A 21179-nucleotide genomic window follows, 5' to 3' on the forward strand; every position below is an offset into this window, starting at 1 on the left:
TCCTTTAATATACTATCACAGCTACTGATCATTGCCGGCACCTCCTACCCCACTGGCATACTTTCTTAATGTCTTTGGTCAATGACTTAATGGCCATAGAGGTGCCGTCACGTGGACAGAGGCTATGATGCCAGAGTTAGCTGCTTGATGACCATTTGAGGTCAGCAGAGGCCATAGTATTATAGATAGTAAAAGACCCCAATATATGGAGAGGGAAAGCAAAGGCAGGAGCCTGAATATATCCAGTGTATTTATGGGCTGTCAGTTCTGCGTCTGGTGCCAGGAAATCCAAACCTTACAGATGCCCCCATAATATGAAGGCTTCCAAGGGTGACAGGCTCAGTTGGTGAAGCATGCCACTCTTGATCTCAGGGTTATAGGTTTGAGCCCCACATTGGGTATAGACATTACTAACATAAATAAAATCTTTAAAAAAAAAAAAAAAAAAAAAAGGAAGGCTTCCAGCACAGGCCAAAACCTCTGGGCCCTGGGCATTAGTCTCACTGCCATTCCAGTCACATAACCCCAGGCAGGCAGCCCACCCCACATCTAGCCATAAGATCAAAAGCTGCAGACTAGCCCCTCATCTAAAATTAGGCATTAAGCATCCTCCCTATTTGTCATACCGCTTCCTTCACTCCATCACTCCCATAGAGCCTCTGGACCCCTTCTCCTACATGGCTGTCTTGTATACACTTATCCCATGCTTCCCAGAGACCATTAAATGAACCTCAGTACTAAATTGATCTTCTACATTGCTTTTCACTAACTCATCTAGGTAGACAAGACCTCAGGACCTTTCTACCTCCTAAACCCATCACTGTCATTGACCTAGGTGCAGAAGGAAAGTGACCCAAGGACCAGGACACCTAATCTACAAACCCCAAGCTCCAAATGAATAGTCCTTTTATCTCCTCACATAGCAATAACAAGGTTCAGAAGTCTCAGTACCATCAAACCAGGTTTAGATAGACCTACTTTATAAAGAAACTAGTTTATAGCTTGGACTTGGGGAAAGAGAAGGAGAAACCACCATTTTCTCTTCCCAATTTTCTTTGTACCTAGCTTCACAACTTACCAACCAACACTCCTCTGATTCGGAAATCAGATTGGTAGGTCTTAGTAAAGAACTACATGAAGAGAAGCCAAGCAGTGCCCCAAAGGAACACTGACCTCAACTACCTTCTCGGTGACTTCAAAGCTCCAATGATCAATATTTGCTCCCAATTTAGCATCTCACAGAGGATTTCCTCCTAACCCTAGAATAGTCTGGCCTGGTTTCTGCTCTCTGGTTAATTATCCACAGAGACTAACCAGAGGTCTGAACTCCAGTACCCCAAAATACAAGAGGAATTTTCAGGGTGAGGCTACCAAAGAGTAATTATTGAGTGGCCATAAGGGTAATCTATTTTGGAGCTTTAGTCACTGGCGGGAGGGTGGGAAACAGCAAAGCTCTAAGCCTCTTGACACCATGTCCTGGAGCCTAGTGTTATGACTACTTTATGGACTTGTTTTGAAGTTGTTTAGTCCTGACATCCGTCCTATAACGCCAGTGAGAAAGCCCAGGGATCAGGACTAAATGTGATCTCCCAGAAGCTAGCTTAGAATCTCTTCCTAAACGTGAATGGGACCTGGGGAGGAGAGAAGAAAGTTAAGGGAGGATTGGCATGAATAAAGCAGCCAAATGAGCTTTAGGTCTAAATACAACTAAGTGCCTGAGAACTAGTGGGGCAGTGGAGAGAAGGCTGCGCAATGAGGTCATCTTGACCTTGGGAGGACCTCTTTAAAATGGACAGAGGTGATGGTGCCCCCTGGTGGCTAAGGGTAAGTGGGAAAATGCAGCCTAGGCTTCAACTGAAAAGGCCTGCATCAGTAGATCAAACTCCTGTATTTAATGGGTAACTAAAATTTATTGAATACTCATAACTTCCAGGTAGTATCTAAATGTGGTACATGCACTATCTTAATTAATCCTCACAAAAACTCTAAAGGACGTAGGTAATGTTAGTATCTCTAACATTAGTTAGTATACAGAGGGGGAAAACCAAGGTTTAGATAAAGTATTCTGCTCAGGACCATAGCTTGTAATTACCCAGAAGCTGTACCTTAACTACTAAGCTGTACTGTTTATATGGTGATGACTATGAATTATCAGCTGTAACTCAGGAAGGGGACTTCTGAATCACTGTTAATGGTCTTCTGGGCACATCAACTCAGTGTGTTCTGTATTTTAAATATTTTCTAAAATAAGGAATAATCTTACTCAACTATAAAATGTTTGTACATCCATACCTGAAATACATGATAAATTGGTGACCCTCCCAGAATATATAAAGGTAGGAGAGACAAACACTTAACACCTAAAATGACTGGTGGGGTAGAATGGGTTTCTTATTACAATCAGTCTGGAAAAATATAATCAGTCTGAAAGGAGGATATAATGCTTTTTCACTCCCTCCTCCCCGCCCAGTGCTTTTTCATTATTGATTATTAGAGTCAGAGGGCATGGTAGTTTTGAAGCAAAAGTACTAGTGTACACAGCCACTAGGAACTACATGGAGACTCCACTATAGGAATGAGATAGATAGACCCATTGGCCTAGGGATAAGACAATTGCTAAGGTTGAAGTCTTGATTCCCTAAGACACAATCTCTTTGAACTTAGTTTCTTCATCTGTAAAAATGGGAGCAACATCTATTTCTTAGAATTGTAGAGATTGAGGTGTATGTGCTTGTTATAGGAGTATTCAACATAAACTAGTTCCTTTGCCCTTGCTATTCATCCCTGTCCTGTATTTAAAGGATTCTTGTCCTTGCTCTGAATCCTTTTTAACAGCATAAAAATTCTCTAAAATTTATTTTTTAATTTTTTTTTTAATGTTTATTTATTTTTGAGACAGAGAGAGACAGAGCATGAACGGGGGAGGGTCAGAGAGAGAGGGAGACATAGAATCCGAAGCAGGCTCCAGGCTCTGAGCTGTCAGCACAGAGCCCGACGCGGGGCTCGAACTCACGGACCGTGAGATCGTGACCTGAGCCAAAGTTGGACGCTTAACCGACTGAGCCACCCAAGAGCCCCTCTAAAATTTATTTTTAAAGGACTGGGTTTTCACATGATAAATCTCCTACTCACATCCAGATATTATTGAACACTGTATTCGAGAATGTTTCTTTCAGTTCTAACATTTTACTGATAAACTCATTTAGAAGGCATCTAGAGCTTAAGGTGTAACCAGATATGCAAGGTTAGCATTTGATCTACCAAAATACTGGGCTAGAATCATTGGTTGTAGGGAGCCTCCAGAAACATTCAGATAAATTCATGGATTCCTTGTGGTAACTCATGACATGAATAAAGAGATGTGCAAAGAGTATCCTCCTAACCTTCTGAGGATCAAGTCAAGGAGGATAATGTCCACTCTTCCCTATGTAGGACACACCCCTGTGTAGCAATGGCAAAGACTGTTGAGCTGGAGAGTTCTTAACAGCTGTACCTTGACAGACTAGTGAGGTGTATCACAAGTAATTTATTACCAACTAACATTACTTTATTAAAGCTTGTGAATTATTTGCTATTTTGTACGTTAAAACAATTTTGAGTTCCCTATAGAGTACTTCCGCACTTGTGATAAGCTCTCTGATGGAAGAGTTAAGTTTTTAGACAGGAAGCAGGCAATGGACAGAATCCTGGGTATACTCACAGGGGTATGAAGAATGTGAACATTATTCATGTGCATCACAGAAGAAAAAATAGTAACAGCTGGTCTGGAAAACAGACTTGACAGGATACCGCATTTCTTATGGCTGATGAGAGAAGAAGGAATTAACACTAGAACCTGAGTTGTCAACTAATATCAGGATACTTGCTCTGAACTAGTTCATGTGTTAGATTTCTCAGGGATTTGTGACATGAAAGCCTTGTTGAACACATTTGCTTTGTGTGTACAGGGTATTAAGAGAAAAAAAAGACTTAAAACAGAAGCTACTTTACAGCTATATTAGATCATATTGACAGTACGGAACATTAGCCTCTTGATCCAATTTTGCCACTAAATACAGACCTTCAGGACCTGTGGTATCTCTAGGCCTCAGTTTCTTCATCTGTAAAATGGGCAGAGATGAACTATATGACCTCCAAGTTCCCTTTAGATTCTAAAATGCTTAATTTAAAAAGTCTTCAAAATGTTTATTCAGTTATTCTTTCCCTGAGGTATTCCTGGGATAGAAGTGTTCCATTCCAAACCCTGAGATAGACATACCTCTGGATCAAGGTGTTTAAGAAGCTCCTCAAAGAAGGTATCCTTTAGGTTTCCATCCCTATGCCCCAATACAGAATCTCTACACATAGAAAGTGGGGACAGACTTACAGTCCAGACTGACAGATGGAGATGAAAAAGGTATACTTTAGTGCTACAGGTTCAAATCTAAAAGCTTAGACCAGCAAGCAAGGGCCTTCATCAAATAACATCCCTTACCTCATCTCTCCCTATCTTATAAAGCCTTTACTTTTCAGATGAGTTGACCCCATCTATTTCCACTTCCTCTCTGCTGTTGCTGATCCCTCCATCTGGAAGGGCAGGGAGGGAAGAATAATGCATATCCATGATTTCCTTCAAGACCAAGCTGTCTTAAACTTTATGTTTCATCAGTATAAATACAAGTCATTTTTAGAATCCCATACTACCACACACTTACCTATGTTCCCTTGCTTATTCACAGAGGTTCCTCTTCTCTCCACAATTAGACTCTAAACACATGGTATTGAGTAGGCACCGAAAAAATGTTTATCTAGTTTTGAGTCCAGCAGGAATCTCAGATGGCAAAAGAATGAAAGCCTCAGGCTCCTCCTACCTTCATGCTACACCATTTCCAAAGCACTTCCTTCCCTTTTCTTTCCTGTCTGGAATCCCCTATCTTCAAGCTTAATGTAAGGGTTGATTCTGGATATGAAAAGACAACACAGTTCATACTTTTGGTTTCACAATTTTTCAGTTCATTTCAATAAAAACATAATATAAAAGGCATTGCCACCCTCTTCCCCTCCTGGGGGTGATCCATCAAGCCTGTCAGTCTGGGCCGCTCCAGTGGTTCATAGCTCATCATGCGATATGTGCAGGGCATGGTCACATAGATCTGCAAATAGCACATAAAAATTTGAAGGAAAATGCCACTCTCATATTGATATATGTCACTATCAAGAAAATGCCCCAAACCAAACTGGCACACACACCAACCACCATTTTTTAGAGCATATCCTTTTAGATGACAAAACATTCCCACTATCCTTTCACTAGGATCTCAGGTGAGGGAGCCACAAATTCTGAAAGCTGACAGGAAGAGAATAGAGAGGAACAACCCAAATCTCTAAGTCATAGGTAATGGAAGTTAATTCTTGAGCTAGTATCAGAGGATGGGGGATAGGAGGTAGAGGAACATGCTAAGGAATGTGCCAGGTTCTAACGGGCTGTCAGGACAGGCAGTAAAGTGGGATTAGTTTACCTGTTCGCTTACTACAAAGTTTGTCTTTAACATTGTCAGCCTCTCGGGAAAAGAATTCAATGAGTTCATCCTCATATTCCTCCACAATGCTCTCACACTGTCAACCCAAGGGAGAAATGAATGAGAGAGGGCAGCAAGAAGAGGCCTTTTGCCTCCACCTCCAGAGAGGAGAAGGACATTAACATAGCTTTCCACTTGGGCTGTCCAATAACTCCCCTAATTTTCAAAAACCAGCTACCCATTCCCAAAGCTCACCGCAAACTTGAGAGTGCCACTGATGTCTGAATCAATTCGGATGCCCTGTAGGTCCAGTTCATTGGATTCTCCATTCCGGCCCACTACACGTACGTAGTTCTTGCGGTGGGTGGAAGGGTCAATTTGTTCCCCATACTCCTTCATCCGGTCACATACCTCCTCTAGCAGCTCTGTGAGGTGGGCCTCTGAGCGAGCATAAGGCACCTAGAAATGTCCTCAGCCTTGGTTCATATTCTTCCACCTCTGTACATTAGTAATTTATATCCTTACTCTTCCTTCCAAATCTAGTTCAACTAACTTATTCGAAAAAGCCCTCCCTACTTAAAAACAGTACAGTTTATTCGTATGGTTCCAAAGTGCTTTCAAGTATATGATCTTATTTTACCTCACTTCACATTTCTAAGAAATAAAACAGGTGTCATTACCTCCAAATTATAAACAGAGACCTCTTTGATAAATCCTAGTTAACTATGTGTTCCTTTCCTTTGAACTCCCTTAATTCTTATGGGTGTAAGCTAATGATTTTATTTATTTGTATTAAATGAGATTAATACCTGTCCTCAATAGGAGCATAAGAGAGGTAGTGTAGGCTTTGAGGATAATAATTATAAAGCATCTCACAAACATCATAACCTTAACTTTTCTTTGTATACTCTCCACTAGATATAGCTTTGCGTATATGTTATGTTTTCTACTAAAGTATAAATTTCCTACATACAGGGATATGGCCTTCTTTTTCTCTTTTGTATGTATATAATTATGCCATAGTGAAAACATGAGTGACATGAATTATGGATGTGGAGGAGGGGGCTGATCAGGGTTCCCTGTCTACTAATAACTACAGCAGAAATAATATTAAGGTTTGGAGCCAGGAAGCGCATAGGGTATAAGCCTCCAGCCTCTTACAAATGTGATAGCCCAATATTTTAGATACCTTTCTGGGTCAATATCTATTAAACCAAGGTCCTTCTTAATCAGTTGAGTTCTCATTGAAATTCAGAGTGAGCTACTTTATTTGGGGGAACAGTAACAGTTACCTCCACCACTGACTGGCTGCCATCTGGATTGATTCGGAAAGAGCCCATCTGAATGGTCTTCTTGGGATCCACCTGGGCGATTTCCCACTCTAGTTCATCCACCAGAGCCCTGCAAGCTGGTGTGAGGGGAGAGGAAGGAGGAAGAAGGGGAGAAAGAAAATCAACCCAGGGATTTCCATTCATTCTTCTCCCAGACCCTGTATCTCATGCTCTCCCAAGGCTCTGTCTTCCCGACCCTCCTTCCTCTCATTTCTCTTTGTGCTCTTACCTCCACAATGTAGATCCTGGCTCCTCCGAGCCCAGGCAGTTCCCAGCAGGGCCCCCAGAAGCAGGGCCAGCCAACCCCAGCCTTTCATCTTTAGAGTAATGGGGTTGCTCCACCTGAGTTAAGGGTGGAATAAGAGCATAGGTGTGAGGATTCGGCTCCATTACCCCCACCCCGAATCCTACATTACCCCCACCCCACCCTACAAAGGCCTCAGTGTGACTCTGGCTCTACTTTTCAGGAAATGGCCAGGACACAAAGGAGCTCCTCTGTTCCAGCGCTTGAGGACCCGGATTCCGCCCCCAACCTTCCCCCCCCCCCCCTGCGGTGAGTGAGAGCGCGAGCGAGGGACTTGGGGCTCAGTCCCAGAGACTACGTCGACAGGTGAGGCCCCAGATGTTGGTACTTAAGCGTTGGCTGCCTAGGGCTCACAGGGCTATGTGGCAGCTGCGGAACGGAGGTTGGCGATTAAGTGAGGACGGAAGGCACAGAGAAGCTGCCGGCAAGGCAAGCAGCTGATTCAGGCCAGGAGGCAGAAAGGTGGTGGGCAGAAGAACACTCTATACCTGGGGCCTATTTGGATCCACCACCTTCGATTACTGCATCCCCACCTCCAGCCTATAGCTTTCCCGTGCGGACCAGCCCCCTTTCTGAGGACGCCGCCATTGCCTTCGCTCCAGTCCATTCCAGACCCTCAGTGCCACTCGCATCCGTCCCACCTCTGCTCCCAGGGCCGCCGCCGTGGCCCAGGCGCTCGAAGACGGCCGGACTCTCACTTTACTCCCGACCGTAGCACCTGGCTGCGGGGGAGCGAGGCTGTCCAGGCTTCTCCAGAGCGCTCCGCCACTTTCCAGGCAAGGGTGACCCAGCGACTGCCTGACCCAGCTCCCCGCACTCTAAGTGGCCGTCTACGCACGGCTCCGAAGCGCTGCCGTGCGAGCCCTACACCGGAGACCGACCCCAAACCCGCCCCTCCAAACTCTCGCGCGAACAGGCAGCTCCGGAGCGGCTTCTAGGCTGCGAGGACCCCGGTGGATCGCAGAAGGACCCAGACTTGCGTGGCGAGTAGCTCCACGTGACCACCAGGGGTCAGCCGAAGAATAGGAGTGGCCCTAGCAAAGTGAGGACAGAGCCGTTTGGCATAAGGAGGCACGTGGGTGTGCCAGTCTAGGTGGGCTAGGACCTTCCAAAAGAAAGGTACCCTGCTAGCCTGTGAGAAGCCCTGGTTTCAATACCCCGCAAACTACATCTCCCAGGAAGCACCGCAGCACTTCACAGATCCTGTTAGTAGCTACAAGTCTTCAGATAACCTAAGACCTGCAGTTTGTCAGTTTCCCCAAACTTTCCTTTTCCGAGGAAACCATACTGTGCATCTTAAAAGAATCTGGTCTTAAGGTAGTAGGCAGCCATAGCAAAGAGCTAAAAATAACTGTCCAGCAAAGACATAACTATATTCCTCCAATAACCTTAACTTTGGACTCCAGAGCTTCACCTTCATTTCTAGGTGGAAATTTGAACGCTTGTTTTTTTCCAGTTGTTATAGAAAGCCAACACAAAGAAAGGAGAGGAGAGCTTAAGTCAGAGCATCCCACACTTGCAGGTCTCTAGTGACATAGATGACAAGCCAGTAATACTTTTTTTTTAATTTTTATTTTATAAAACATGCATTTTAAAACAAAACTTTAAAAAATAACAAAACTTGGGACAGGAGAGTGGATGGAAGACAGATGCTTCTCAGCTGTCAGCAGGAGTGAAGACAGCAGTCAAGCTGTATCTAGGACCCAAAGGCCCTTTTGGCAATGATGGTGTTGGCAACACTGGTTTGCTAGGGCCACCAATATTCGATGTCCTGGTCCATCCAGGCATCTCTCAAGCAGTCAGAGACTTGAGCTCTCTTAAGCTACTGTTGTATCCTATCACTTACCAGGACTTCAGTCCTTAGCCAACTAGGAACTGAGAGTACTGGTTCCAGGAGCGTTTTTTTGCCTGGATATTAATTACCCAGGATATTTATTGAGAATATCAATTTCTTTCCATTTGGGTCAATTCTAGACTCTGTTCCTGGCCCGCTATTTTGCAAAGAATGAAAAAGGAATCTGGCACCTCTTCCCTTTACAGCAACTCTGCTGCATTCCAGTTCTATTAATAGCACCATCTGTAGACCCTGAGCAGGTCCAATTCTGGAAGCGGGCGAGGACTAGCCAAGTTGGGAAGCCATCTCCCAGTTCTGGGGCACAGAACACTGAGGGGAGAGGAGTAGTTCACTGGGAGAGGATGAGGTCAGAGCGCCAACACTGAGGAGAAGACAGCTGCATCTGTCAGAGACAAAATCAAGAGCATTGACTCTTAAGGTGAGTGGAGAAAAAGTGCCTGGAATACTTCTTATGAAGGAAAAGAGGGCAAACCTGCCCCAAACATTTTAGAATTAGGCAGGAGGAGGTTAGGATCAGTGCAGACTTTCAAGAATACAATCTATTTCACTGAATGTTGGGAGGATTAAATGCTTTGCAAACCACTGAGTGCTTTACAAATGTAAGGTAGAGTTGGTACAATTGTTAACATCACCATCATCATTATTATTATCATGAGTATAATCTTCACATATGCAATCAAAACCCACCCTGTCCACTCTCCCTTGTCCCATCCCAGGCCTTACTCTTGGGACTCGTCTGACCCTCAGGCTCAGGAACCTTCCAGTCCATCTTTCGGCCCTTCTCATAAAGACCCTTGAGCACTTTGTGGAAGGATTCAGGCTCCGTGCCATTTTTGCTTAGCTCCAGATACTTTCGGTAGAGCTGAAGGGCTGTACGGGCATCCTCAATACTGTCATGGGTTTCCCCTTGAATCTTCAGGTCTGAGGGAATTAGAGGTGGAATAGTTTGGAACCTAGCAAAGGAAGGTAAGAATACGTCCCATACTCACATCCCCTACTCCCAATAACCAATAAAAAAAAAAATTGACTACCCGTAAGGGAAAAAGCCAAACACCATTCCTAGTGCAGCGGGATACTGAAGTTACTTAAATCCATTCATAACTCTCACCACTAAGGGTCCTCCCTACTCCCTTCATTCCAACACTTTTTCCTGCTCTTAATGAGCACCATAACGGCCTACAAGGTACACCAACTCACCTAGGAAGTACCAAGCAAGGAACCGCAGGGAAATCATTCGTTTTCGGGGCATATGAAAGAGATAGACAGTGTCAAGGACTTGGTCCTTGGGCACCTGGCAGAGATAAAAGAGTGGGAGACTGAAGGTAGGTGATCCATAACTTCTCATTCTCCAAAAGCACAATGTATACCCTAAAGGGCCCATATTCAAAGGAAACTCTTAAAAACAGCCCTGCCCGAACCATGAGGTTGATGACCCGGAAGTCCTTCTGCAGACCATGACCCACAAACTTGACTCCAATGTCTATAAGAAAACGAAGCTTTAAGTAGGTAGACTTGAGAGTTGTAAGGTGCTTAGAGGAAATCTTGGCATCTAGGTCTCCTGGCTTAATCCCCGAGTACTGAGTCAAGTAATCCACCACCTAGGCATAGAGAAAAGGAGAAGTTGCTCATGAAGTGAGGTGCAGAGTCTCTCCCTGCTACTCTTCCCTGGGTTCTAGAGCACTCTACATAAGCACAAGGTCTGTCTCACTTGTACCTCCTAGTACAAGATATCCTAGTACCTGCTCCTGGGTAGAGATGTAGTCATCAATGAAGGGGATACCCTCATTGGGTCCCTGGCCTCGAACACAAGTAATCCTTGCTACTGACATCTGGCTTGGTTTGATGGTAGACTTGGTGCCATCACTGCGTAACTCCGCTTCCTCCTACAGGAGAAGAGTTGATAAGGAAATCAGAGAATAGCTTGTGATGCCTGATATCTCCAGAGTTCTGTGCCAACACCACACCCTTTTGGTCTTGGTTACCTCATTAAGAGTGACAAACTCAGCATCCAGGCCCACCAGGTCCCCAACCTGCGGCATCTCACTCAGCATCAGTGGAATAAAGGTGGTATGTGTTTTCCGCTGCTTCCGTGCTAGCGAGGCTTCAGCCAGCAGGACACTTGCCTCAATAGGGTTCTTGACTGGAAGGGAAAATCCAGAAGACAGATGGCTAGTGATAAGGAAGTAACCAGGGGAGGGAAACCCAGGATGGCTGACCAGAGACTGGGTCTACACTGTGATCTCTCAATAATCAAAGCATGTGAATAAGAAGATTGTGTCTGCTGAACAGACAGATGGAATAGGTCAAATCAGAAAACTACTAAGAAATATGCTAAGAGAAACAAAAAAGCAGAGAGGAAAGAATAAGACTTTGACTTTTTTGGACTTCAGCTTAGAAAATCCAGAAAAACAAAGTTACAGGGAAACTATGGGTTTAAAGGCACCAAAAAGGGACCTAATAAGTCCATCTGCAAAAGAAGAAAGTTTCACTTAGGAAGAATGATTAGACTCAAAATCAAAACCTTAGCCCTTTTGATCAGATTCCCCCCATCACCTCTTCCCCTCTACACTCTCAGGATCTCCAGGTTCTAAATTTAGAGCCTGATGAAACAGGAATCTCTTTAGTATCACCCCTGGAAATAATAACACTGGCTACCTATCCTAATCTTAACAAGATCTCTTCCAAAAGACCAATTTAAACTGCCACACCCTTCTGTCTACTCTGTACCACTTACTGTTCAGGTTGTATTTGGAATTAAGATTCCTTTTGACGTAATAAAGGATAGCAGGCACTTTCCAATTCATGTCAAACTGCACAGCTTCATGCTATAAAAGAAAAAGCACTTCATGGTCTATATATAGATGCCCCCTTTTCCTTTTTCCCAAGCCAGACAAAAGACAACTCAGGTGCTATTTTTAGTTCTGCTAACACTTTTTATTCTTGAGGACCCATCCCTCCCTCCTGAATCTGCCTGGCATTCTGGAGCACTGAGGATGAGAATTCTAGGAAAGGGGGAGATGAAAGGGGGAATGGAATGTGTTACAACTAACCTTATCAATAGGTTCAATAAGAAAATCATTGAAGAGATACCACTGCTGGTGGGTAACACCCTGTGGAAATACAGAAAAAGATGATAAAGTGATAGCTGGACCACTCTGACTCAGAGTCAAGATAAGGACAGACCTGGGACTCCATTGTGGCTACCACCAGGGGTGTCCCTGCCTTGTAGTATCTCACTCACCTCCTTGCGCTGGTGGTAGGTCTCTCCAACTTTGATGTGAGCCACCAGGCTGCCCCCTGTGCGTGAGTCCAGGATGTGTACCACAGTAGCCATCAGGTCATACACAAAGACACCATGCTCCTCCTCTGCCCTGGCTGGGCCCCACTGTGAGGGGGGTACCCAGGCTGCTAAGCTAAGTTTAAGGATGGGGAAGGAAGGGGAATGGGGATAGAGGATAGGGAGTTTGGGGGACGGGGATGGGGGACCAGGGTGGGTTATCTCCATCCTAGCCCATCTATGACTCAATACTGAACTGAGTCACTCTGGAAAAGCCCACAACTGGTAAATAACTTGGCTTTATTCCCTTCCTTTTCCCTATACTAAGTTCCATCTTCCCCTTGCCCTGCTTCTGCCCCAACCTTCTCTCCCTTATTCCCCCTTCTCTTCCCAGTTGTTCAACAACCTGTATCTCATCCCCATCAGTCCAATTGCAAACATCCAGCCCTTTATTCTTGGTCATCTTCATGCGAATGGAGAAAGGAAGCCAGACATTCTTCAACTCCTCAATGGAGGAACACATCAGCACGCCCTCTGGACTCCCTAGTTCCTTCCTATCAGGATAAGAGAATTAGAAATTCATTCTGAGATCTAGCCAGTGACCAGAGGAGCCACTGGGTAGCTCAATCCTTTGACTAACCCCCCAGACAGTACCTACCAATCAGCCAAAGCAAACTCTTTATTCTTAGAGATTTCCCCACCATGCTTTTTTATTGCCATCTTGAAGGCAACCTGAACACAAAGGAAAAAATATCTGATTGCCCAGGAACATTAATCATATATTGAGCAGAGAAGGGAGAGAAAATTAAGAAGTACACCTAAAACCCTGCTTCCAGACCTGGTCCTTACCTCAGCCTGCATTCTCCAGAAATCAGCTTCTTTCAAGCTGTTCACCTCACAGTTGATAACAAGAATATCTGGCAGATGGCGGATGTTGCGGGTCTGAATCTGAGAGGAAAAAACAAACAAGGAATGGCAATGAGCCTATGGGAAAGAAACCTGGATGGGAACAGTAAAACCTGGACCTGCATTTTCAAACTGAGGTTCCTCCCACTCCCTATAGATCCGTGGATGGTGGTGCTGACATAGCTAGTCCCAGATGAAACCACACCAAGTCCCCAACATGGGAGGACTTACCGTGGGCTGGTACTTCTCGCAATTGTCGCACCAGGCCTGTGTATTCTGCTCCAGGCAGATGCTTCGCTTCAGCACCTGAGCAAAGTCACAGTTCTTCCCGGTTTTATCTGAGGGGAAACTGGATGCTTCACTCTAGGTTCTCCCTTCTACCCATTATTAGCCTCCCAACACCCTCTCCTTGATGTTATGGGACACGTGAGGGAGCCTTCCCAACCCAGCTGCAGGGTATACCACTGTTGCTACCCTCGGGGTAGGAGAGCGTGAAGAGCAGGGTGGAAGAGGCTCGCACGGTCTCACTGCCGCAGCGGCAGAGGCTGCAATTCTCCATCTCACAGCTGAACAGCTGCCCAATGACAGAGTCCCCCGATGAACAAAAGCTGCTAAGGGCAGGGAAGGCAATACATGCACATGGAGACAGTTAGGACACCTTCTAAGTCACAGAGGGGACTGTCATGGTGGCTTTAAATATTCATGTTCCGATTTCATACCTGCCTCCAGCACCTCGATAAGCCTGGGGTACTTCTAGCTCCTGCATATCCTGATGCAGTTGAGTGAGAATGAAGCGATTCCACCTCTGAATAAGCCTGGCCAGATTGCCTTTGCCTGAAGCCTCATCTGAGTCAGCCAGGATCAGACCAAGGGCCGAGGCCTCAGGAATGGTGCGGAATGCCCGAAGAAAATTACTGCCCTGGAATCCAGGAAGTGTGTTGGTAGAATGGGGCAATTTTCTCTTTTGTGGCCATTTGCACAGCAGTGTCCCTGCCTACTGTCTACCTCCCTTCCCCTTTTATTGTCCCAGGTCTACAGACACTGACCTGACAAGGGTCACCTCGAGAAAGATCCAACATGTGGAAGAGGAAACCCAGCTCACATGCCAGACAGAACTCCTTCTGGCAAAGATGGTTCTGGATAAGACAGCGAACGGGCTCCAGAAAATAGAGCACCTGGAGGGGGGAAGAGCAGGAGAACTGATACAGGCAACTAGTATGGAGAAGAGAGATGGGATGGTTAAGAGAGCCGATAAAGAATACAAATCAGGAGTCTACTGAAGAATGGAGCACACAGAAGAGACTTGAAGGCTGTGAAGCAAGAAAGAATGGTAGTGGAGGCCATGGCAAAGTGGGCTTGGTTGGAGAGACCTGGAAAAAGAGCAGGGAGTATGGGGCCACAGAGAAGAAAGGCAGTAGCCATGTTCAGGTTGCAGGAATATCCTTACCTGGATCATGCAGTTACAGTAGGCATTGGGGATGTGAGGCTCTAATCCAGCAAACAGGGTCTTATTGTAGTGTTTGAAGTCAAAGTCCTCCAGCCCTAGCTTGGAGTATTTGATGGTTACCTGAGGCAGAAATAGTCTGAGCAAAATGAACGTATCCTCAGAGTCCCCTAAATCCTTTGCAGTGGTCATAACCTTCCCCAAAACCTCCCTCCTGAGTCCAGGTGGTAGATGAAGACTTCTCAACTGAGTCCTTTGATCCTTTCTAGTATGACCCCCTTTTCCCAGGGAACCTTTCCCCACATCCCACAGGACTCCTTCCTTGGTAACCCCCAGCACCTTGCGGTATTTCTTAGAGACCATGTGGAGATGTAGCTCCTCTTCCCGCCCTATCGGTGACTCAGTGACCTGGCTGAAGCTGTCAAATTCACTGTCTGACTCCTTGAGTCGATAAGGAATCTAGAATTTTTAAAAAGAGGTAATTTTGTTGGATGTCTTAATTATCTTTGGTTTCCCCCCACCTTTATCCCAACACTGAACCTTCTACTTTCTTGAAGTTTCAGCATCTACCGCATCCTTTCTATTCCCACTGCCATCACCCTACCACACCACAGCTCGACAACTGTGATGGCTTCCACGCGTGGCTCCACACACACTCTGTTTGGCATCCCGCTACCAAACAAACTCTCCCAAAATGCCTATTTCAGTGTGTCACTTCTCTCCCTAAACACTGGTATTAAGGCTTCACAACCGGGCCCTTTCCAACCTCAATGTCTTACTATTTCCCAGTACTCACACCACTCCAGCCAGACTGGTCCAATCACAGTCCCGGTCAGACACACCTTTTGCAGTTATGCTTCTTGAGACCTTTGCTAACACTGATCTCTCATCTTGAATATGCTTCCATGTTACTTTGTATTTACCTATTTTTAACCAGCTCAATATCCACCTTTTTCAGTATGTCTTCCCTGACCACTCTGGCCCAGAGTAACATTTCCCCTCCAAACAGCCCTGGCAGTGAATGCTTGTAACATTCCTTTAGCATTTAACAATAGAACAAATAATTTGTTACAGACAGGTCTTATCTTCACTAACCAAATACTAAACTTCTTAATAGCAAAGACTCTATCTTCTACTCTGAATTCTCCCTAACACCTACCATGGTACCTTTCATTCATTAGACCTCAAAAATCCTTTACTGACTAACTAAAAGCAAAAAATGCTGAGAACTAGTAAAGAAACAAGACAGGAGAAATCCCAGAGGGCTGGGCTGGGGGCTGACCTTCTCACCTCTGAACATACCTGATTGCGCAGCCTGGTGCGGGGGTTGGGTGCATAGCCAATGAAGCCCACCTTCTTCATGGTGCGTAGAATCTCTGCATCCACAGGGGGTGCTCGCCTATAATGCAGTACAGTTCTAGGGCTTGAAGTTTGTGGTGTCTGCCTATCTAATACCCAACCCCCAAGGAGCCAGAAAAGAAAGTACTGAAGGCACACAAAAATCAGGAAAGGAGACTACTACAGGGCTTACAGAGAATCCTAGTATCTTGGCCCTTTCCCCCTCCCTCCTTTTGACCCAGATGTAAGGTACAACCTGGGAGCTGGAGCGGAGTTGGCAGCAGGCCAGTCAGAGAGAAGCGTGTCAGTGGTGAGCGGGACAGGGATGAGGGAAAGAGGCAGCAGGTCCTGGCTCCAGTCCAGAGGAGGCAGTGAGTCCACGAGACAGGGCAAAGCAAACTCCGTCTCACGGGAGTAAGGGTTGAAGGAAGGCTCAGGGGAATCAGTCCAGAGGTGTACACAGCCCTCAGAATCCCCAAAGGCCAGGGCCTGCTTGCTGGCTGATACGTCAAATGTCATTAGCAGAGGCCCCACAGGATTCACATGAAAGATGTCTGCTGGGTTGGCCAGGCCTGTGGGCTCACAAAACTGGCACTGCCCTAGAAGAGAGGAGGAAGCATTATGACACTCCTTTTCCCTCGTATCAGGGAAAGACTGGGCCTAAATTCATGCCTAGAGATACAAATAATACCATCTGATGCCTTCCCATAAGCCACAGGCAGTTTTGTTACCCAGTAAAGTTATTCTGCCTGCTCCACCTTTATCTTTTTCTGTGTTCTTCACACTCAGGGAGAAAATAAAAGCACTAATCTCTGACCAAACCTAAGTGAGACCCTGATAGCCCACTGCAAGTTTACTATTTCCTCCAACAAAGAGGTTCCTAGGAGTATACTCTTAGTGCTACTTCTCCTTTGGTCATCAACCCCTCCTACCCCTTCCTACCTGACTGGGAGATGATAGCAAGTCGAGAAGTATATGTAGGGATGAAGCGCAAGAAGGCAGGATCCACATGTACTTGAAGTGGTGTGATGGCACGCATCATGCGTAGATCATACACCTTGAGGAAACGGTCACAGGCCAGGCCAGTGAGGCGGCTGGAGAAGCCACAGGCGGCCAGCAGGTTGCCATGCACATCAAAATCTGACAGACTTCCTGAGAAAGCATCAAACTCATGCTCCACCTTAAAAGAACGGAGGTCTCGCAGGGAAACCTGAAGAAGAGATAACTCAGTTATCTGCCAACACTGTTATCAGGAAAAGTACCCACCACCTACCTAATCCTGTGAGGCCCCTGCCAAGAGAACTAAGGCTCTAGGATATGGGCAATTAAAGCACAGAACAGGCAAAAAGAGAGGCCAAGAGCTGGAAGGGACTCCAAAGAGAACTCTTGTTTACTCTCTTGCCTCAAAGATATCTAGTTACAATAGAAGGCATCAGCCTGAAAGACAATCTAGTATAACGTGGCTGAGTAGGAACTCAGATCACTCCTCCTGTGCCTCCAACTATAGTCCCAGAATTGAGGGAAAGAAAGAGCTCAAGCACATGTCTGATGAAACAGGGCCATGTGGTAGGAGGAAACATGGAACCGAGCCACCTTGCCAGATGTGTGGCCACAGAAGAAGAAGCGATTTGTCTGTCTCATAATGGTGACTCCAGGCGTCTCGACTGCATACTGGGGGACAAAGCAGAAAAACCAGTGAGAATAATTCTTCCCACAGACCAAAGGAACAGAAAGACTGCACATACATCTTAGTCATGTTCCCAGTCTGGGCATATCCCTGACCCCCCAAAAACCTCAGGTCCTGCCTGGGTTTTTCTTTCCCCAGTCTTATACCTTCTGAGTCTCCTGGACAGTATTAAGGTCAATTTCCAATATGTGGTTCTGCAGCCCACCAACAAGCAGAGTGCTGTTGTCAGTCAGTAGGAGACTGTGCATATCCTCACTCTCATCCAGCCTGTAGGGGAAAGGAAAGGCTAAGGGACCAAGGTCTCAAAAGTTTCCAATCCTTTAGACTTCCCATTTTAGGAGGGACTCTCTTTCCCAGTCCAGAGCTGAGAAGCCACTTACAGGTAATCAAATATAATGAGGCCCCCACGGGCCATATACTTGAGGTTGTTCTTGGTGAGAAATAGGATACCATTTTCCAGGCTCTGGATCTGTCGAATGTCATCACTGCCATTGACCTGAAAGGATGAGTAACGCTCCAAGGCGGGGCCAAAAAATGAAGTGGCATGGCCCTGTGGGGGACAAAAAAGATGAGACACACCCTGAGTGGAGGGGCAGGGCCACCCCAGATACAGGTCAGGGACTGGAGACATTGCTCAACTTTTCTCCATTCTTGCTTGGCCTTTCTGGCTAACAGCAACTAAGGCATACGGCTAGGGACCAATCTAAGTGACAAAGACATTGATAATAAATACTATCTTATGTTTAATGCTTCACAAAGTACTTTTGTAAACTCTACCTCATTTTGCCCTCACAATGACCTTGCTGAATAGATAATGGTTCAGTTGGTTAGAACAGTTTCGGGTCAGGGATGTGAGTCCGATCCTCCACTGGCCAGCTGGTTTTCTTATGTTCCATATTCAAGTCTTAATCTCTACCAGCCACCATCTGGGAAATGTGCACTGTGGGTCACAGGCTGGAATAGAGAGAATGTGAAACTCATTCCCCCCTTGGCTCCTATGACATCATTCACTACTGGTTTCGCTCCTGACTCTTACCTCATACCTCCTCTTTATGTGCTTCCCTTCAGACCACTCTTGAACCATGGCTATTCCCAGTCCACTATTTTCTCACTAGCCATTTTAGGTAATCTCATCCGCTCTCAAGGTTTTAACCATCAGTCTTCTAACTGATGGATCCTAACTCCCTCTTCTAGCCCAGACCACTGCCTCAAGCTTCACACTTACATATCCAAATATCTACTAAACATCTCTTTAGATATTCCACGAAAACCCAAACTCATTACATTCTAAATTAAATTTGTCATTTTACCTCATTTCAATTCTTCTTCTAACTGTATTCTTTATGGAACCATGATCTATCCAAAGGACTAAGTCACTGGTAGTAACTTGTCTTGTTTACTTCCTAAGTATTTCCCAAATCTGTTCTACATGTCTACAGTGCTTCATTCAGGCTTTCATATTCTATGTGAACTGCTACAATAACCTACAATCTAAGCCGATCCCACTGAGTCCTGCCATGTTCCCCCTTAAATGAAACTCTATACTGCTACTTCAGCATTCTAAGATGCAAACCTAACCTTATCATTCTGGATAAAAACTGTCAGTGGTGTGAAAGATCAAGTCCAAGCTCTTTTAACATAGCATATGAGGTTTTCTAGAATGTTCTCCTCCCAGATATCTGCATGGCTTCCTCTCTCCCTTCTAGACGACTTAGAATGGACATCCTGGTCTGCATCCAAGTCTCTACTCAAGTGTGACATTATCAGAGAGACTTTCCCTGACCAATTATCTAAAACAGCAACACCTCCCACCCTTCATTACCTTAACCCCCTTACTCCACTTTATTTTCCTTAAGGATACTAAACACCTAATATATTATAAATGTATTTTTGTTGCCTTTTTAAATGCTTATTCCCAATCTAGACCGTAGAGCAAGGTGTGGCACCTAACAGGTGCTCAAAAAACACTAGTTGAATGAAGTAATGTCTAACTTTTCAGACTTATCTTCCAGAGCAGTAAACCCTAATTGCTTGTAGTTCCTGTAATCTGTAATCACACTGTATGGTATCTTGGAAATCTTTATCCTGTTGCTTTTGCCAAGACAGCATTTTCCCCTCTTCTTCACCTGACTCCTACTCACCTCTCAAGAACTCACTTCAGGTGTCACTTCCTTCTGGAGGGCCTCTAACCCTTCTGCACCCAGTAAATATTTTTACACTGGCACTTAGTAGTTTATATCTTAAACTCATAATTAGTTTATATCTTAAATTCATAATTAATAAGTAAAACAGTTTAGTTTCTTCTAAAGTACCATGAAGTTATCTGTTCATATATATATATATATATATATATATATATATTTTTTTTTTTTTTTTTTTTCTCATTGTTCTGTAAATTCCTTGAGGGCAAGAATTATGTTTTATTCAGTTTTATTCCCTGGGCCTACCATAGCAGTAGACCCTACCTACTGAAATGAATGTATTATCAAAAAAGTACATTCTTTCTAATGAAAAAAGCACAATTCATGCCCTATGGAAGGAAAATTAGTAAACCAAGAATGTTATTTCTTACAAAATCTTTGAGCTCTCTAGCATACTGGCAATATAGATACACATTAAAAAACATTAATATTGGGGTGCTTGAATGGCTCAATCAGTTGAGCATCTGACTCTTGATTTTGGCTCAGGTCATGATCCCAGGGTTGTGGGATCAAGCCCATGTCGGGCTCTGTGCTGAGCATGGAGACTGCTTAAGATCTCTCTCCCTCTGCCCCTCTCACCTGCTTATGCGCTCTAAAATAAAAATAAAAAAGAGTTAACACTGACAACTGCTCTCAGAGAGATTAAAATCAGCCAAAGAAGACAGAATGATTCCATGTAAGATATGCAGAAACATGTGTTAAACATTCTATAGTTATAAAAATGGAAACAGAAGAAGGGCATTAGAGATTGGATTTGGACACTACAGACTAACTGATGGGTACAGTTATCAAGGTTAATCAAAGCTTAGAATGGGCAAATTGTGGTAGAAATGGGATGACTTCTGAAAAAGAACACGTATGTAACTTCTTCCTGGATCATATGGATCCTTCCACTCCCTTCCTACTGATTTGACAGAGACCTAACTAACTCTCACCACCTCAACTCAGTTCTGGCTCCCAGTAAAGCAGCTGCCCTTGGGCTAAAACCAGATAAAATACCTCCAACATCTCCTTTCAGCCCTTACAAAGGGGTACAGTTCTTACCCCGTGGCTTCCCACCCACAGCATCTCCTCGTGCAAGTCAAAGTGGGAGACGGAGACAGGCACACCCACTTCAGCCACCACACTGTGCAATTCAGAGTAGACACCTTCCATTATGTGCACTGACTCCTGGACAGGAAGAGCCTCCAAGGCCACCCCCTCCGGATCCAGCTCCACATTCTGTAGCAGACTTGGGTTCAGGTGGGCATCCAGGACAGGGTCCAGGGCAGAATGCATGGCCGGGGCATACTCTGCCAGTCCAGGGTCCAGACCCTCGAAGTTCATGACGACGACGGC

The 21179-nt window shown here is 45.1% G+C and overlaps 3 protein-coding genes and 1 long non-coding RNA gene across 10 annotated transcripts in view; 1 reads left to right on the plus strand and 3 right to left on the minus strand.

The window, feature by feature from the left end:
- Positions 1-3745, minus strand: part of CS (citrate synthase) — a 31918-nt gene extending 28173 nt beyond the window's left edge. Inside the window, exon 1 of the mRNA XM_019835081.3 lies at positions 3701-3745. Within this exon, the coding sequence (XP_019690640.1) occupies positions 3701-3736 (36 nt within the window). The 5' untranslated portion in view covers positions 3737-3745. The remainder of the gene's footprint in view (positions 1-3700) is intronic.
- A 131-nt stretch (positions 3746-3876) lies between these two features.
- Positions 3877-9570, plus strand: LOC123386614. The gene is made up of 2 exons (XR_006600791.1): positions 3877-4295; positions 7297-9570. It is a non-coding gene; the product is annotated as an uncharacterized LOC123386614 (long non-coding RNA).
- CNPY2 (canopy FGF signaling regulator 2) lies at positions 4967-7910 on the minus strand. The gene is made up of 6 exons (XM_003988889.6): positions 7775-7910; positions 7059-7171; positions 6791-6906; positions 5754-5957; positions 5499-5595; positions 4967-5132 (listed from the first exon to the last, which is right to left on the minus strand). Exons 2-6 carry the CDS (start codon positions 7144-7146, stop codon positions 5089-5091), a joined length of 549 nt encoding a protein of 182 aa, XP_003988938.1. The 5' UTR covers positions 7147-7171; positions 7775-7910; the 3' UTR covers positions 4967-5088.
- Positions 8687-21167, minus strand: PAN2 (poly(A) specific ribonuclease subunit PAN2). 7 transcript variants are annotated; one of them, XM_045061940.1, is made up of 26 exons: positions 20886-20986; positions 18418-18594; positions 18021-18190; positions 17787-17907; positions 17547-17624; positions 16896-17163; positions 16210-16552; positions 15918-16014; positions 14955-15074; positions 14619-14738; positions 14218-14346; positions 13891-14090; positions 13634-13782; positions 13403-13509; positions 13115-13213; positions 12924-12997; positions 12672-12819; positions 12230-12373; positions 12039-12098; positions 11723-11813; positions 10971-11128; positions 10728-10871; positions 10407-10586; positions 10186-10279; positions 9712-9909; positions 8687-9370 (listed from the first exon to the last, which is right to left on the minus strand). In XM_045061940.1, the coding sequence occupies exons 3-26, from the start codon at positions 18053-18055 to the stop codon at positions 9336-9338; spliced, it is 3192 nt and encodes a 1063-aa protein (XP_044917875.1). In that variant the 5' UTR covers positions 18056-18190; positions 18418-18594; positions 20886-20986; the 3' UTR covers positions 8687-9335. The 7 variants fall into 7 exon arrangements, with proteins under 7 accessions (XP_044917875.1, XP_006933879.1, XP_019690636.1 ...); XM_006933817.4 differs by lacking the exon at positions 18418-18594 and having other exon boundaries at positions 13646-13779; positions 20886-21167; XM_019835077.3 differs by lacking the exon at positions 18418-18594 and having other exon boundaries at positions 13634-13779; positions 20886-21167.
- Positions 21168-21179: the final 12 nt, after the last annotated feature.

Source organism: Felis catus, chromosome B4 (genome assembly GCF_018350175.1).
Source record: "Felis catus isolate Fca126 chromosome B4, F.catus_Fca126_mat1.0, whole genome shotgun sequence".
NCBI lineage: Eukaryota > Metazoa > Chordata > Mammalia > Carnivora > Felidae > Felis > Felis catus.